Consider the following 18,338-nt stretch of genomic DNA (forward strand, 5'->3'; position numbering starts at 1 on the left):
TAAGCTCAGAAGTACTTGGTCTAACTCTGATAAGGGAAATTGAATGTATAACTGAATGGGTAATATTAATGTAAATATTTCAATTTATTGTAAATATTTTATTTTAACTGATGCTTTTACGTACAGGTATTGTTATACTTTTATACCTTTTAATCAAATCTTAATTCCTACGAACAGATATATTGTTAGATTTTACTTTTTTAAATCAATGTTCATTTCTTGAATGTTTGCTTTGCTGGTCAATGACCGTAATAAATTCAAATTGAATTGGAATTGAAAACCCTACCGTGTCGCCATCAGTCAGCTGTGACTTGGCGGCCAAAAAAATAAACAAATGCCGTACCCATACCCTGAACCTGTCCCCCGTTGCTGTTTACACTTTTTAGAAATGTGCAGGAGATCATATAGAGGATAGTGCCGAGTTGTTCTCTGTTGCCCCAGAAGGCCGGACCAGAACAAACGGGTTAAAATTAAATCAGAAGAATTTCCATCTAGACATTAGGAAGAATTTTCTAACAGTTAGAGCGGTTCCTCAGTGGAACAGGCTTCCTGTGGAGGGGGTAAGCTCTCCTTCCCTGGAGGTTTTTAAGTAGAGGCTAGATGGCCATCTGTCAGCAATGCTGATTCTATGAACTTGGGCAGTTCATGGGAGGAGGGCATCTTGGCCATCTTCTGGGCACTGGGGGTGTGGGGGGGAGGTGGTTGTGAGTTTCCTGCATTGTGCAGGGGGTTGGACTAGATGACCCTGGTGGTCCCTTCCAACTCTATGATTCTATGATCTTCTTCACGGATCTCCCAAAATCGCGTCCAGTTTGTCACTCAGAGTATATGACAAAGGGATAAGACACGGGCACTATATATTCTTCATGCAAGACTCACGAATGCTTCTCATCCACATATCCATCTCAATTTTCTTTCTTCTTCCGCATTAGGAAACTACTTGAAGACTGTTGTGACCCCGGTCGGTTCTTTGCTATGACAAAAGAGAATTCTCCTGTGGGAAAGAATCTCTGGTTTGATGGGGAATTTCTATACTCCTTCACCATCGACAACAAAACCTTCTCCCTTTTCCCCAAGGTGAGTCACGATCTTGTGTTATGGTGCTGTGTAAATTTCCCTCTGACGAGATCCACAAGGGTGCCGCCTACTTGATGGATCCTCTTGTCTGCTTAGTTGATGGGTTAACAGGTAGTGCAGAGGTTAGTTGTAGAGCTAAAGAAGTTTGAATGAATTGAAGAGCTGTCATTATAGGTTGTCTTCCAACGCTGTGTTGGCACACTATAGGGACAATGCCTAGTTTCTAATAAACATTTCTGAGTGTTCTTGACTTCTTGGTGTTCTCTAGAATGTCTTTAAAGGAACCTGACACTCAATGCATAATGACATGTAGTTGATTTATGTATTTATTCAGAACCTTTGTAAACTGCCTCTCCAGAGCCCTTTTTGAGGTATCTCACATGTGAACACATGAAGATGCCTTATACTGGATCAAGATAACCGAGGCCAAGCCAAGACCAGCATGGTGTAGTGGTTAAGAGCAGTGGTTTGGAGCGGTGGACTCTAATCTGGAGAATCAGGTTTGATTCCCCACGCCTCCACATAAGCGGCGGACTCTAATCTGGAGAACCGGGTTTGATTCCCCACTCCTCCACATGAGCGGCGGATGCTAATCTGGTGAACTGGATTTGTTTCCCCGTGGGCTAGTCACAGCTCTCTTAGAGCTCTCTCAGCCCCACCTACCTCACAGGGTGTCTGTTGTGGGGAGGGGAAGGGAAGGAGATTGTAAGCTGGTTTGATTCTTCCTTAAGCGATAGGGAAAGTAAGCATATAAAAGCCAATTCTTCTTCTTCTCCTCCTCCTCCTCCTCCTCAATATCTTATTCTCTTGTGTCGTCTTTCAAGGCTGTTGTGCAAATTACTCCAGGGAACAGGGTATGTTAGGCTGTGGCACATGCGAAATTATCCTTAAATCTGGATAATTTCTGTTCATTCATCCCTACAAATAAATTGAACCCAAGTTCATCTAACTAAACCCCAGTGCTTGGCAACAATTGTCTTGGTTTCCCAGCCTGTGATGTAGAAGCAATGCCGGGGGAGGGGGAATCCTATGAAACATTCTTTTTTTTTCTTTTGGAATGAATGAAATACTTTTAAAGACAAGGTTTTATTCGCTCAAAATGGATAGCATGAAAAGGCTGAAGACTTCATTTTTTATATTTCTGTAGGGAAAGCTGAGACGTTTGGGGGAGGACTGGAAAAAAAACGCTCAAATTAAATATTTATTTTTCTTTTGTAATGAGTGAAATGTGCTAAAATAGCATAAGGTGAAGCAGTTTTACAGCTCTCTTGCTTTAGTACTGGGCATATCTGCAATTTTGCTCCTAGAAAATGAAAGCATTTAAATTCCATAAATGTGCAACGAATACAATTTATATGCTAAGTTATAAATGACGCATTTTAAGTTGTTAAAGCAGAAAAATGGGTTTAGCTTTCGTAAGCAAAGAAGTATTGCATATATTTCTTTCTGGAAATCTTACATCTGTGTGTGTTTAAGTGCCATCAAGTCACTTCTGGCCTTTGGTGACCCTGTGAATTAATGTCCTCCAAAACATCCTATCCTTAACAGCCTTCCTCAGGTCTTGCAGACTGAGGGCTGCGGCTCCCTTCATTCAGTCAATCCATCTCATGCTGGGTCTTCCTCTTTTCCTGCTGCCTTCAACTTTTTCTAGCCATATCTCTAGATAGAAGCAAATAAAAGACCTTGCACCAAAGCGCGCATGCGATAGCAAATGCACGAGCATCCACCTCAACACCACTGCAACACACCAATCATGACGCAGCAGGCTAACCTCATCCACACGATTGGCAGGCAGGGAATCAGCCAACCAGTGCCTACTGGTGTGGTCCTTCACCACCACCCCCGCCCAACTTTTACTTTTCGCCTCCCACATATCAAACTTAACAAGGGAGGGGACGAAAGGGAACACAGCCCCACCCACTGTAAGGAGGGATGTGTTATAATCAAGAGGATACCTGGGATGAATATATTCTAGAGAAGCAAGCATGGTGTAGTGGTTAAAAGCTCTCTCAGCCCCACCTACCTCACAGGGTGTCTGTTGTGGGGAGGGAAAGGGAAGGTGATTGTAAGCTGGTTGGATTCTTCTTTAAGTGGTAGAGAAAGTCGGCATATAAAAACCAATTCCTCCTCCTCCTCCTCCTCCTCTTCCTCTTCTGTATGATCCTGTAACCATGTTCTCTTTTGCCAGACATACACTCAGGGAAGGAAACATAGGCACAAACGCTTACACTTTGGAAATGTTGTTGGTCTTTAAGGTACTACTGGACTCGAATTTTCCTCTTCTACTGCTGACCAATATGAACAACCAACTGAAGCCACACCTCCTCAGTGACTCCGTAGCCCACTTGATAGGGGCTGTTTCAATAGAATGACAAGATCTCTCCTGCACAGACATTCAGATCTTGGGGTGGATGGGCGAGGATTGAGCAACACCAGCCTTTTGCCAGGCAAGGAGGATGCCGATGCTAGTTCAGCCACAAGAAAACACACAGCCACACATTGAACACACACGACGCTGCCTTATGATAAATCAGACCATTGGTCCCTCACCATCAGTATTGTCTACTCAGACTGGCAGCCGCTCTTCATGATCTCAGATGAAGTTCTTCCACATAACCTCCTACATGATCCTTTTTTAACTGGAGATGCCGGGGACTGAACCTGGGACATTCCGCATGCCAAGCGGAAGCTCTTCCCCTGAGCCATGGCCCCTCCCCACAAAAAGCAGATCTGTCAATCCTCCCAATATCACGCTGGTTGAAAGGCCACCTATGGGGCAAATAGGATCCAAGGATGCAGATCCCGCTAAGGTGACAAAAGCAAAGCCTCCTTTTTGGCCAGTGACAGGGAGCAAAGAGAAGGAAGAGGCTGAATCATCATCTTAGGCAGATGATGAGAGGGAGGGCATCTTGGCCATCTTCTGGTCACTAGGGGTGTGGAGGGGGGAGGTAGTTGTGAATTTCCTGCATTGTGCAGGGGGTTGGACTTGATGACCCTGGTGGTCCCTTTCAACTCTATGATTCTATGAATTGGAACCCCACATCTCATGCATTTTAGAACCTCACATCTAATGCATTTCGGAGCATTGCTCTGTCAATACACCTGCAGGAACCAGGCATAGCATGGAGCATTAGTGGTCCTCTGGCTGTCCTGACATTGAAGAAGAAGAAGAGTTGGTTTTTATATGCCGACTTTCTCTACTACTTAAGGAAGAATCAAACCGGCTTACAATCACCTTCCCCTCCCCACAAAAGGCACCCTGTGAGGTAGGTGGGGCTGAGAGAGCTCTAGAAGAGCTGTGACTAGCCCAAGGTCACCCAGCTGGCTTCGTGTGGAGGAGTGGGGAAACAAATCCAGTTCACCAGGTTAGCGTCCGCCACTTCATGTGGAGGAGTGGGGAATCAAACCTGGTTCTCCAGATCAGACACCGCTCCAAGCCACTGCTTTTAACCACTACACCACGTTGACATCATCCGTATAGATCAGGGCAGGGAGGACCGGAGAAGAAGGCACAACACAGTGGAAGTGTGTAGACATAGCGTCCCCTGGTTCCTCGGTTCAAACTCTGCATTAGGATTGGTACCAGACAACCCTGGAAGCAGCCTCGTTCCAACCGCCCCCCCCATCAGTGCAAGAAATCCAAAGCTTAGGTGGTAGAAAGCACCATTAAGTCACAGCCAGGTTATGGGGAGCCCCATAGGGTTTTCAAGGGAAGACAAACAGAGGTGGTTTGCCATAAACTGCCTCTGCGTAGCAACTTTGGACTTCCTTAGTCGTCTCCCATCCAAGTACTAACCGGGGCTGACCCTGCTTAGCTTCCAAGATCTGATGAGATTGGACTAGCCTGGGCCATTCGGGTCAAGGCCCAAAGCTTAGAGCACCCTCAGAACCAGCCAAATATATAGGGTTGCCAACCTCCAGGTACTAGCTGGAGATCTCCTGCTGTTACAACTGATCTCCAGCTAATAGAGATCAGTTCACCTGGAGAAAAAGTCCCTCCCCTCCCCAAACCCCGTCCTCCTCAGGCTCCGCCCCAAAAACCTCCTGCCGGTGGGGAAGAGGGACCTGGCAGCCCTACAAATATTGGGACTAGATAAGTGGAATTATATAGCTGCTAACACCTTGCTTCTCGTATAAAACACATTTTTAGAAACTGGCATTATTGCCACGACTTATCTATTCATAAATCTTTATTTTTGCCATTCTGTCAAAGTATCGCAAATGGGTTTCCAGGCAATTAAAATCCACAATAACACTGCATATTTTTTTAAAGAAAAGAAAGAAAGCAGTCAGTACATGCATATCTCTCAAATTCCACCGCAACGTTTCGTATTAAAAGAATAATCAGTATGGAAATGCAGCCCTGTCCATTTGAGCAGTACAACGTGTACAAAATGAGCATCTCATGATGCTTTCAAGGGAAATGAATTTATTGTGTTCTAAGCTTGCGTGAACCACAGCCGACTTGGTGAGATGGAGGCTAGGTCTATTGCCCGTTGACGACTGTGGGAATTTAAAGTTTAAAGGGATATTTAAAGGGCAGCGTTGGCACCACATCCACTGGTACCACCCCTTTGCGGCACCAAACTATGGCGGGGGCGAGATAGAAATGAAATAAAAATAAATCCCGGCTGGGGGATGCTTGCTGTCTTTCTCTCCTCCCTCTGGCCTACCTCCTCCACTTCCTTTAAACAACCACTGTTTTCAATGGGTGGTAGACCAGGCGTCCAGGCTCAGAGGCCAGATCTACCGCCCAGTGAAAACCCCGTAAAGTTTTAAAGGAGTTTAAAGGGTCACAGTGCCTTTGGGGCGTGCTCACCCGCTCTTTCTCTTTCCCCTTGCCTCTCCTGCTGCCTCCCAGAACTCAAAATGCCCCCAAATTTCAGAACACATTTCTGTTTTTCCTGATGTGGGTCATTTGTTGTGGAGAGCCAGCGTGGTGTAGTGGTTAAGAGTGGTGGTTTGGAGCGGTGGACTCTGATCTGGAGAACCTGGTTGGTTTCCCCACTCCTCCCCATGAAGCCAGCTGGGTGACCTTGGGCTGGGTCACACTCTCTCAGCCCCACCTACCTCACAGAGTGTCTGTTGTGGGAAGGGGAAGTGGGGGTGATTGTAAGCTGGTTTGATTCTTCCTTAAGTGGTAGAGAAAACCAGCATATAAAAACCAACTCAGCAGTATTGTTTCTCGCAATGAATGGTTGACTTGGGAAACTTGCTGCTGCAAGGTGTGGTGGTGGCCCTGGCTTAGATGGATTTAAAAGACGATTGGACACGTATATGGAGGATAGGTCTACCACTGTGCATGAGCCATGACAGCTGGATTTCTTTTCTGCCGTCAAGTCACAGCTGACTTATGGCGGCCCCATAGGGTTTTCAAAGCAAGAGACGTTCAGAGGTGGTTTGCCATTGCCTGCCTCTGTGTAGCAACCCTGGTACTCCTTGGAGGTGTCCCATCCAAAAACTTGCCAGGGTCGAGGCTAAGAGTGTGTGACTGGCAAGTACTGGCAAGTCACCCAGTACGTTTCCATGGCTGAGTAGGGATTTGAACCTGGGTTTCCCAGATCCTAGCCTGACACCTTAACCACTACACCGCGCTGGCTCTGAACAGCTGAATGGGGCCTCCATTTTAAGGAGCATGGCGACCTGTGTTTGTCAGATGCTGAGGAGTAGTCAGTAACTTAGGGCTGCTGTTAGCGGGCCCTGCTTGTGGGTGTCCTGTGGCTCCCAATGGGCCATTACTGGAAACAGGATGGTGGAAGGGATTAGGCATAGGAGCCGGCATGGTGTAGTGGTTAGAAGCAGTGGACTCTAATCTGGAGAACTGGGTTTGATTCCCAGCTCCTCCACATGAGCGGCGGACTCTAATCCGATGAACCGGGTTGGTTTCCCCACTCCTCCACCTGAAGCCTGCTGGGTGACCTTGGGCTAGTCACAGTTCTCTCCAAACTCTCTCATCCTCACCTACCTCTCAAGGTGTCTGTTGGTGGGGGGGAAGGAAAGGCAATTGTAAGCTGGTTTGAGTCTCCATAGAAGGTAGAGGAAACCAGGGTATAAAAACCAACTCTTCTTCTTCTTCTTCTTCTTCTTCTTCTTCTTCTTCTTCTTCTTCTTCTTCTTCTTCTTCTTCTTCTTCTTCTTCTTCTTCTTCTTCTTCTTCTTCTTCTTCTTCTTCTTCTTCTTCCCAAACCCCTGCTGGAGGTTGGGGAGGGGGGGTCCCCCACTGCCAATGGGGCTTCCCCACCATCAGTCAGCTGGCCATTGGGGAAGAATGGTGGAAAACCGGGGTTAAGTTGGCTACTGATGTCACTTCCTGTGGATCTGGAAGTGACATCAGCAATGTCTATAGAATTTTGTCCAAATGCCAAAGCTTCCCCAATGTCCCACGGCAACATGCCGACGTCACTTCTGGACACACGGGGAGTGAATCCGTGTGTTGCTGGCAACCTCTTGGCAACTGACGGACCCTTGGTATGATCCAGCTTGGCTACTCTGATGTTCTTCTCCTAGGAACCCAAAGCGCTGAGCAACTGTCCAAGTGCTTCCTTGCTTCTGAGGTTGCCTAGTAACCACTAATAGGTTTTCCTCTGCTTTGACTGTCTCTCTTCCTAAAATAAGATTATTTGTGCTTTGTGCTCAATTGATTCTGGTTGCTTATCACTACAATAGTATTTTTCTGTGTTTTCTTATCTCCGGGTCCTGTCACAATCCCCGCCGCCCCTGTGCTTTGAGGCAGAATTCTTATACAAGAGACCTACAGGAATAGAGATTCAGTATTTGTTTAGGTCTTTAGCAGTAGTAGTAATAATTTGTTGCATTTACTCTGTGATTTAGGGTTGCCAGCTCTGGGTTGGGAAATACCTGGAGATTTTGGGGATGGAGCTTGGGGAGGGGAGGGTTTGTGGAAGGGAGGGACCTCAGCGGAGAATAACACCATAGAATCTGCTCTCCAAAACAGCCATTCTCCCAAGGGAAACTGATCTCCATCACCTGGAGATCAGTTGTAATTCCAGGAGATCTTCAGCTACCATCTGGCGTTTGGCAACCCTATTAGGGTTGCCAGGCACTGACATGGCCTGGCAACCAGCAAGAGATGGGGAAAGTGGGTACTTAACTGCAGAGGGGGCAGCAATCTTCATTGCCCCGTGATGATGTCACTTCTGCCATGACCAGGAAGTGCCAGCATTGCACCGGGGTGACGCTCTAGCACTTGCCGCCAAACTCTATGGAATTTGGGGGCAACTGTTAGAGCATCATCCCAGTGCAGTGCCAGCACTTCCAGGTCACTCCGGAAATGACATAATCGAGTGGCAACGAAGATCACTGCCCCCGTGTTGTCTGCCTGCTTCCACTGCCGACCAGTAGAGCACTGGTGGGGATCGACAACAATTACTAGGAGTTTGCCTGCTATTAGCAGGCACCTGGAAAGCCTCATTGTGATTCAGGATGTTCAACACACTCCACAGGCATTTGTTGCATCTATGAGGGCAGCATGTAATTTTGGGGTGGGAAGGTAGGGTAAAGCAAGGCAGAGTGTCATCTTGTTGACATCCAGGGCACCACAGATAGGATTGCCAACCTCCAGGTAGTCTGTGAAGAACTAATCCAGCACAGGTTTTCACGTTTACAGTAACCTCCAGGTAGTAGCTGGAGATCTCCTGCTATTACAACTGATCTCCGGCCGATAGAGATTAGTTCTCCTGGAGAAAATGACTGCTTTGGCAATTGGACTTAAGCACGTAAGAACATATGAAAGGCCCTGCTGGATCAGACTAAGGTCCATCAAGTCCAGCAGTCTGTTCACACAATGGCCAACCAGGTACCTCTAGGAAGCCCACAAATAAGACGCGTAGACAATACTGACTTTGTAGTAGACAATCTGAGTAGACAATCTGACTTTGATGGGCCAAGGGTCTGATTCAGTATAAGGCAGCTTCATGTGTGACTGCAGCAGCATTATCCTGCCTGTGTTCCACAGCACCTAATATAGTAGGCATGCTCCTCTGATCCTGGACCCTCCCTAAACTGCACCCTCCTCAAGCTCTGCCCCCAAAACGTCCTGCCGGTTGTGAAGAGGGACCTGGCAACCCTAACCACAGCTCAGAACCATGCCCAGAGAAGGCCCAAATACGATTGAACCCCTTACCACCATCCAGAGGGAAGGATGTCCCATAAAAGCAGATGGGAGGTCTTCCTTCCATTGTTTTTTACTCTCTCAGGTAAAGTTATTTGTGTGTGTCCTAAGTGCCATCAAGTCGCAGATGACTTATGGCGACTTCTTATGTCGTTTTCAAGGCATGAGACGAACAGAGGTGGTTTGCCAGTGCCTTCCTTTGCATAGCAGCCCTGGTTTTCCTTGTTGGTCTCGACCAACCAGGGCTGACCCTGCTTAGCTTCTGCGATCTGACGGGATCGGGCTTTGCCATGCTGCCTTCCCTCCCTAAAGTTATTTAGCAGCGATTTACTTAGAAAATGTGTATGCCACCTCTCCAGAGACCTGTTCGAAGTGGCCTGTAGCTGGGATAATGCAAAGCCATTAAAAAACAACCATTAAAAACCCGTTAAAAAACAGGCCAACAACATTACAACAAGCCAGGGAATTAGCAGTGGCATAAAATACACATTGAGCAGCTTAGAATGTTGTCAGTATAATGATCTTTGGACCAGAAGCTGACCATAAAAAAAAAGCCTAAATAAAACAGAATGTTTTAGCCTGGCACCTAAAAGAAGGTAAGGCGGGCGGGATAGAGTTTCAGTAGGGTTGCCAGGTCCCTCTTCACCACCAGCAGGAGGTTTTCAGGGTGGAGCCTGAGGAGGGCGGGGTTTGGGGGAGGGGAGGGACTCCAATGTCATAGAGTCCAATTGCCAAAGTCACCATTTTCTGCAGGGGAACTGATCTCTTATCGGCTGGAGATCAGTTGAACAACAGGAGATCTCCAGCTAGTACCTGGAGGTTGGCAACCCTAAGTTCCAAAGGCAAGGGGGAGGGGCTGTGGCTCAGTGGTAGAGCCTCTGCTTGGCATGCAGAAGGTCCCAGGTTCAATCCCCAGCATCTCCAGTTAAAGCAGGGGTGGGGAACCTTTTTCCTGCCAAGGGCCATTTGCGCATTTATAACATTATTCGGGGGCCATAGCCAGGTGTAGATCTCCCGGGGGGGGGGAGATTACGGTTTCCAGGTCTCCAGCCACCACCTGGAGGTTGGCAACCCCAGGGGAGACCACGCAGCGAAGGCCTGGAGGGCGCCTTCGCTCCCTTGTCCTCCCCCCCCTCCCAGGCGGGAGGGCAGCCAGCAGTAGGCCTGAGCAAACGAGGCGCCAGGAGGCAGCCAGTCCACAGGGAAGGAAGGGAGGAAGGAAAGAAAACAGAGAAAGAGGAAAAGGGAGGGAGGGGAAAAGAGAGAGAAAGGGAGAAAGAAATGGAGGGAGGGGGAGAAAGAAAGAAAAGGACGGAGGGAGACAGACAAAGAGAGGGAGAGAAAGGAGAATGACAGAAAAAGAAGAAAATAAAGAAAAGCCTTCCCCCCCACACACACACCTGTGCACGCTGGCCCCACGCGACCAGGCCCCAACCTCCACGCCTCCCCCCCCACACCCCCGGCCCCGGAGCTCCCGAGGGCCGCAGAAAATGTCCACGGGGGCCGCATACGGCCCCCGGGCCTGAGGTTCCCCATCCCTGAGTTAAAGGGAGCAGGCAAGTAGGTGATGTGAAAGACCTCCACCTGAGACCCTGGAGAGCCGCTGCTGGTCTGAGTAGACAATACTGACTTTGATGGACCCGGGGTCTGATTCAGTATCAGGCAGCTTCATGTGTTCATGTGTGTTCATGTGAACCCAGAGCTAGATGGCTGTTAGGAGTTTTGTTGAGGGGGCGAAACATGTGAGGTTCCAGAGTTCAGCCTTGGAGCATGAAATTATACCAGGAAGGAGAGTGTCTCTGAACATGTTGAAAACCGTAGGCACTTCTGACTCCCAATGAGGTGGGAAGGCTGGGGATGTGGAGTAGTGTGGATGTGGCTTCAGCAGTGTCACCACTAGGGTTGCCAATCTCCAGGTGGTGGCTGGAGATCTCCCAGAATTACAGCTGGTCCCCAGGTTACAGAGATCAGTCCCCCTGGAGAAAACGGCTGCTTCAGAGGGTGGACGTTATGGCATTACCCCCCCTCACTGAGGTCCCTCCCCTTCCCAATCCCCGCCCTTCCCAGGCCCCACCCCCAAATTATCCAGCTATTTCTCAACCCAGAACTGGGAACCCTAGTCTATTGTCTAGCTGCCTCTCTGAGCAATGGAATTTGCCTGCTATTGTGGAAGGCCTAGAAAGCCTACGTCTAGGGTTGCCAACCTCCAGGTAGTAGCTGGAGATGTCTTGCTATTACAACTGATCTCCAGCCGACAGAGATCAGTTCCCCTGGAGAAAATGGCCGCTTTGTCCATTGGTCTCTATGGCATCGAAGTCCCTCCCCTCCCCAAACCCCACCCTCCTCAGGCTCCGCCTCAAAACCCTCCCGCCGGTGGCGAAGAGGGACCTGGCAACCCTACCTGTCTCAAGTGACCGTGCATAGGATTAATATTTTGATGGGATCCACTCATGGATTTAAACTAACTAAAGAAAAAATATGCTTAAAAATTAACCGAGGAAAAAAACCAAGAAAAAAAAACATACTGCCCCCCCCAGTAGTTTAATAGAGGTTAAATACTGTGTGTTGATTTATTGAACAAATGTGTTAATAGGCAGAGAGAAGTCAAAGCTTTGCTTTATCTTTCAGCCATTCAGCTTTCTGAATGGTTCTGTTGGTAAGAATTTTTCGAGGGGGGGGGGATTTGAACAGTTACCACTTACCTGGTTCCAGCAGAGGACCCCCCCAGTGATTCTCTCTGCCCCTCCACTCACTGAAGCGGCGGGTGGGGAGAGGTGTGGGGAAACAGTGGCGTTTTGGAACAGAAAGTGAATGTTCAAATCTCTAGTGTTTTCAGATCTCTAGGAATTAGGGTTACCAGGTCCTTGTCAGCTCTTGTCCCATGATAATCCCATAAACAGACATCCGTAGACAAGTAGTCCAAAAGAGAGTTGATTTATTGGAAAATCCACAGGCTGTCAGATGGAGTCAGATGGACGCTAATGAAAACTACAAGCACAATACAGGGCATATATGGAAGAGCATAGGGCAAATCGGGGTAGATCTGGATGCCGTGGCAACCCCCCTCCCAGGAGCTGTCAGGGAGGTAGGTCTCTACCGGCATTCCCACAGAGTTCAGTCTAAACACGTTGTTTGCAGGGCTAGAGCTGGCGTGGCCAGCAGCTGGAGAAACCACAACATTCCTGAGCAGAACTGAAGTGCTTCCAGCGAACCAGATGTTGGAGAGAACCATGATGGATACGCGAGTCCTGGATTTTTGCAACTTCAAAATGCTCCTCTCCCCCCCCCCCCATCACAGGCGCCTCAATCGGTGGTTCAGGATGCCACTCCGGGGAGGGAACATGCGGTTTCAATAGACTGACATGAAACATTGTCATTGAATTCGCCTCAGTGATTTGGGGAGTGAGAGTTCTACAGTCACCGGGTTGATGATCTGGGAAATGGGGAACAGACCCACATATTTGGCACTGAGTTTGCCACGTGGGCGGGTTGACCGTAGATTCTTGGTGGATAGATAAACCACATCTGCCACCCCGTACTCTTTACCTGGCGAACGGTGTTTGTCAGCTTGAGCCTTATATTTACGTTTGGCTCGCTCTAGATTTTTTATCAGCCACGGCCAAGTTGTTTGAATTGTGTGCACCCAGTCAGCCACATTGCCACCTCCCTCCTCCCCTGAAATACCAATATGGCCGATGGGGCCAAAGTCTTGTCCATACACGGCTCGAAAAGGGCTAAATCCAGTGGACTGGTGCACAGAATTATTGTAAGCATATTCAGCAAAGGGCAACAGTCCTGCCCTGGGGGGGGGTGGCGGTACCTGCACTGGTACGGGCTGGGGTACGGTTTGGGCCTGCTGCAAGCGACCGTACTTGCGCACTAGCACGTCCATTTGGTCCTGCATTTGGGCCATACGCTCTAATAGTTCCTGGTTCTGATACTTCAGAACATGTATCTCCTCCTCAGCCCCCCCAGTCTGTCAGGCTTGGCTAACACAGAGGTTTGTATTCCAGTCGTCTGAGTCCTCTTCGTCAGGCTCAACCTCACCAAAGTAATCCTGTACGTCAGGCACGAAGGCAAGCCGCCGGCGGGCCACATCCCGGGGCAGATAGGGCTCCGGAGAAAACAAAAACGAGGGCCATTCCAGTCCCCCCCCCGCCTTTCGGTCGTGCTCTAGTGGCTATGGCTGCCTACTCCAGGACTGCCTTCTTCTGAGCGGCGGTCGCCTCCGCCAAAAGTTGCTCTGCGGCCCGTTGCCGAGCAGCTTGCGCTTGAGCCACTTCCAAAGCGGCGGCCCGGGCTGCCATGGCGGCCACCACCAAAGAATCAGCTAAACACTTGAAGTTCCTTATGATTGCCCAGTAACGGTAAAACCTGGCGGGCAAGCTCCATGGAGGAAGAGCCAAACTCTGGATGCAGTACCTTAACCCACATCGTCCTCCGACGCCGTGCTTGGCGGTAAATCCATAAGGGACAATACAGTCCTGGCGGCTGCGTTTTGCACGTCCCGGCTGTGCTGGCTGGGGTCCGGGACATCTCTCCCTTCCGCTCCCACCATTGGGAACGGGGAAACGGGCACCCGGATCGGGGCTGCCGGCTCCCGCTGCTCCCCGCGGGATGCTGCCTTGGTAAACAGCTGGGTTAGAAGCGTTAAGTCCTCTTGCACCAACCGGATCTCTTCCAGCAAGGTGTCCAGCCACCACAGTTTGTTGTGGGCGCGGAGGTCAGCGTCCTGCGTCTCCCAGGGGGCCGCTGCCACCAGTCGATGCCACTGCTCCACGACTAACCCAGTCAGTCAGTTGGACTCAGCTTGAGTCCGCTGCGCCTCCTCAAGGATAGCACGCAGTAAATCCGAATCCTCGGGGAGCCGACCCAAAGCTCTAACCCGACCTCCCTGCGAACCCCCAGGACTCCAGCCAGGGGAAACACCCTCGGGGAGCACATCCTTAGCTCCAACCCGAAATCCCGGTGATCCCTCCAGGGCTCCAGCCAGGGATAAAAATATAGTTTGGAGGATTAGTGTCCAAATGTCAGCTCTTGTCCCATGATAATCCCATAAACAGACATCCGTAGACAAGTAGTCCAAAAGAGAGTTGATTTATTGGGAAATCCACAGGTTAACAGAAGCTAAGAGTCAGATGGACACTAATGAAAACTACAAGCACAGTACAGGGCATATATGGAAGAGCATAGGGCAAATCGGGGTAGATCTGGATGCTGTGGCAACCCCCCTCCCAGGAGCTGTCAGGGAGGTAGGATTCTACCGGCATTCCCACAGAGTTCAGTCTAAACACGTTGTTTGCAGGGCTAGAGCTGGACTTGGCCAGCAGCTGGAGAAACCACAACATTCCTTTCTCAGGCCATGCCTGACAGTCCCCCCCAGGCCACCGGCAGGGGATGGGGGGGTAGGGTTGCCAGATCTGGGCTGGGAAACCCCTGGGGATTTGGGGATGGAGCCTGATGAGGACAGGGACCTCAGTGGGGTACAGTTCCATAGAACCCACCCTCCAAAGCATCCGTTTTCTCCAGGGGAACTGATCTCTGTAGTGTGGAAATGAGCCATAATTGCAGGAGATTCCCAGGTCCCATGTGAAGGTTGGCATCCCTGCTAGGAATTTTCAAATCTCTGTAGTAAAACCCTCTGGGGTAGATGGTCAGAGTAGTTTCTAAAGCAACAACTTTGTTAAATACAGAAATATCAACTTGAAATTGGCTGCGACATTCCAGGTAGACTTCAACATTTTAACTCTGAATAGTGTTAGAAGGGAGAGAGAAGGGAGATTTTTTAAAATAAATATACAGTGTAGTGGTAAAATGGTGTAGTTATTAGCATGACAAATTAGGATCTGGGAGACCCAGGTTCAAATCCCTGCTCTGCCATGGGGGCTTGCTGGGCTACCTCAGGCCGGTCACATGCTCTCAGCCTAGCCTACCTCACAGGGTGGCTGTGAGAGTAAAACTGAGAACCATGTACACCAGTTGGGTCCCCAGTGGGAAGAAAGGCAGGATATAAAATGAAGTAAATTAAAAAAACAAACCAAACAGTTTCATTGTGTACTAGGGTTGCCAACCTCCAGGTACTAGCTGGAGATCTCCCACTATTACAACTCTATCCAGCCGAGAGAGATCAGTTCACCTGGAGAAATTGGCTGCTTCGGCAACTGGACTCTATGGCATTGAAGTCCCTCCCCTCCCCAAACCCCGCCCTCTTCCTGCTCTGCCCCAAAAACCTCTCGCCGGTGGCGAAGAGGGACCTGGCAACCCTATTGTGAACTGAGGAAACTCAAAAGGAGCATTTTGTTGTTTTAGCCGCAGCCTTTTAATGATCGACCAATTTAATGGTTGCATGAGTTTTTGAAAGCAAGGCCCCACATTTTCACGGGCATGAAATGTTACTGTCGGTTGGGGGGGGAAATATGCATGAGCGCCATAGTAAGATGTGGATGTTATTACAGAATATAGCCAGAGGTCCCAGCAGTCCAAGATGCTGGAACGCATTGGGCAGAGAACAAATGAAAACCAGACCCAAAGAAGAATAAAGAAGCCAATCTGTGTGGGGTTGGCCTAGTTTCCATATGCTTTCTGCAAAGTTGATGATACTCTGATCTCTTTGAATGCTGGGCCTTCTTCCTTCAATTTTTATGAACTCTGTTCTTAGCCTAGCCCGTCTTTTTCTACTTGAACGCTTGTAGACATTTCTGCCTCCTGAGGGAAATAAGGGGCAATGCCAGAATATTGCCCTGAATATATACATTAACATTTGTTCCAAATGTCTCTAGGCTCGAGGCAAAGCATGTTGTTGCACATTGATGGCTAATTAAAATTAATGTCCATGTTCAGGAAAATATTTTGCATTGAGCTCACCTAGCCCAGCTCAACCCAGTTTTCACGAGGACAAGGCAAGCGGTAATTGTTCCCTTTAAGAATCCCTTTAAGACAATTAAGTAGCAAAGCTAAACAGGAATAATAAGAATTATTTAGCAGGGATATAATTAAATGGTAGCAATATGTAGGGTAGCTTTGAAGGCGACTTCTATAAAATAGAATCAATAAAATGACTAATACACTGATCAAATAAGAATAACACAGAATATTGATAGTAATTATGTTATTTTATGAGAATAATATGATGCTAAATTGCTTCAAATATTGGCATCCTTTGGAAGATTCAACATCTTGAATGTATGAGTTGTATGTATGTCTTATTTTTTCTTAATAAAACATATTTTTTTAAAAATAATCCCTTTAAGACTCATAGTCTGGAATAAAAATTGGTTTGCACATTCAGCATTCAAAGACAAACCTCAGCTCAATCTAGGGTTGCCATCCTCCAGGTGGTGGCTGGAGATCCTCTGGGATTACAACTAACCTCCAGGCGATAGAGATCAGTTCCCCTGGAGAAAATGGCCGCTTTGACCATTGGACTCTATGGCATTGAAGCCCCTCCCCTCCCCAAACCCCACCCTCCCCAGGCTCCGCGGGGGGAAAAACCTGCAACGTAATCCAGTATCTCCCTTTAAAATTACCTTTACAATTATCCACCTGAAATGAAATTACAAGACATGTAAATCCTGTACCCGTATTCAGAGTGAAGAGGGAAATGTCTGTCTGTCTGTCTGTCTGTCTGTCTGTCTGTCTGTCTGTCTGTCTGTCTATCTATCTATCTATCTATCTATCTATCTATCTATCTAATGAGATGGAGACTGAACACTTATTTTCACCGATGCACAGAAGGTGATCCAGTGGATCCTTGTTAAGCAGTGGTGGTGGCAGATCCCTAGGGTTGCCAGGCCCCTCTTCGCCACCAGCGGGAGGTTTTTGGGGTGGAGCTTGAGGAGGGCGGGGTTTGGGGAGGGGAGGGACTTCAATGCCATAGAGTCCAGTTGCCAAAGCGGCCATTTTTCTCCAGGTGAACTGATCTCTATCGGTTGGAGATCAGTTGTAATAGCAGGAGATCTCCAGCTAGTCCCTGGAGGTTGATAACCCTACAGATCCCCCTCCCCCGCTGATCCCCCTGCAATGACGGAGGAGGGAAAGGAGGGGTGTAGGGCAGGAGAAAGTGGTGTCAGGCAGGAAATGTAAAGGCAAAGTTTGAATTTGGGAGGGAGGAAATGATCTGACAGGAAGGGGAGGCGTTTGTGGAATGGACCTTGGACTAGGAAGTGACATCCTGCTGGTAATTAGCTCCCCTCTATGCCTACAGCTGAGTGCATTGTTTTTGGCAGGTGTCTATTGCACAATGTAATGGTGCTCCTCAAAGGAAAAACGCTTTAGTTTTCTACAACCAAAATTGTGAAAACGCCCCATAATGAGAGAGAGAGAGAGAGAGAGAGAGACCCTATTCTGCTTTAGCACCTGAATATTCGTTTTTGCCATCTGGGGAGTAGGGTAAATAAAAGTTGGAAATAGAAAACAACCATTAGTAAATGAAAGCAAGTGTACTGTTTGGAAGAAAACTGTCTCACAATAGGAATAGCCAGCGTATTAGGATATCGAGTCAGACTTTATAATGTTGTAAACACTGAATTCTTCAATAGTGTATTTCCATCATATACATTATAGCATATTAATTGCGGACAAAAGTAAAAACCAAACATGTCTTTTAAAAATGGTATATGCCCATGGTAAACTCGGGAATTGGGAGTGTTTGGCTCTCGTGGCCCTTTCTTACATATCCAGAGTAATGCTGATTGCTACTTTGGGGTCAGGAAGACATTTTCGTCCAGGCCAGATTGGCCCAAGGATCCTGGAGGGTTTCCCCCCATATTCTGGGCATGGAGTAGGGGTCACTGGGTTGTGAGTGAGGGAGGTAGTTGTGAATTTCCTGCATTTTGCAGGGGGTTGGACTAGATGACCCTGGTGGTCCCTTCCAACTCTATGATTGTATGAACAGCCTTAACAAAGGTCCAGCGTGGTCTAGCGCAAAGCTTCTTAAACTGTGGGTCGCGACCCCATATGGGGTCACATAACTGAATGTGGGGGTCGCAAAACAAGCACGTCCATCTCATTAGTATGCAAATTTGCTCTCTTCTTTAATAAATAGTAAAATATGTATACCAAATAATTGTTTTAAAATAAATTTCTTTATGATTTATTATCAGTAAATGCTTGATTTGTATATCTATTTTAT

General features: G+C 48.1%; 1 protein-coding gene across 1 annotated transcript in view; it reads left to right on the plus strand.

Annotated features, from left to right (window-relative positions):
* Positions 1-18,338, plus strand: part of ST8SIA1 (ST8 alpha-N-acetyl-neuraminide alpha-2,8-sialyltransferase 1) — a 98,676-nt gene that overhangs the window by 24,213 nt on the left and 56,125 nt on the right. Inside the window, exon 2 of the mRNA XM_056846610.1 lies at positions 933-1,077. Within this exon, the coding sequence (XP_056702588.1) occupies positions 933-1,077 (145 nt within the window). The remainder of the gene's footprint in view (positions 1-932; positions 1,078-18,338) is intronic.

This window comes from Euleptes europaea, chromosome 3 (genome assembly GCF_029931775.1).
Source record: "Euleptes europaea isolate rEulEur1 chromosome 3, rEulEur1.hap1, whole genome shotgun sequence".
Taxonomy (NCBI): domain Eukaryota; kingdom Metazoa; phylum Chordata; class Lepidosauria; order Squamata; family Sphaerodactylidae; genus Euleptes; species Euleptes europaea.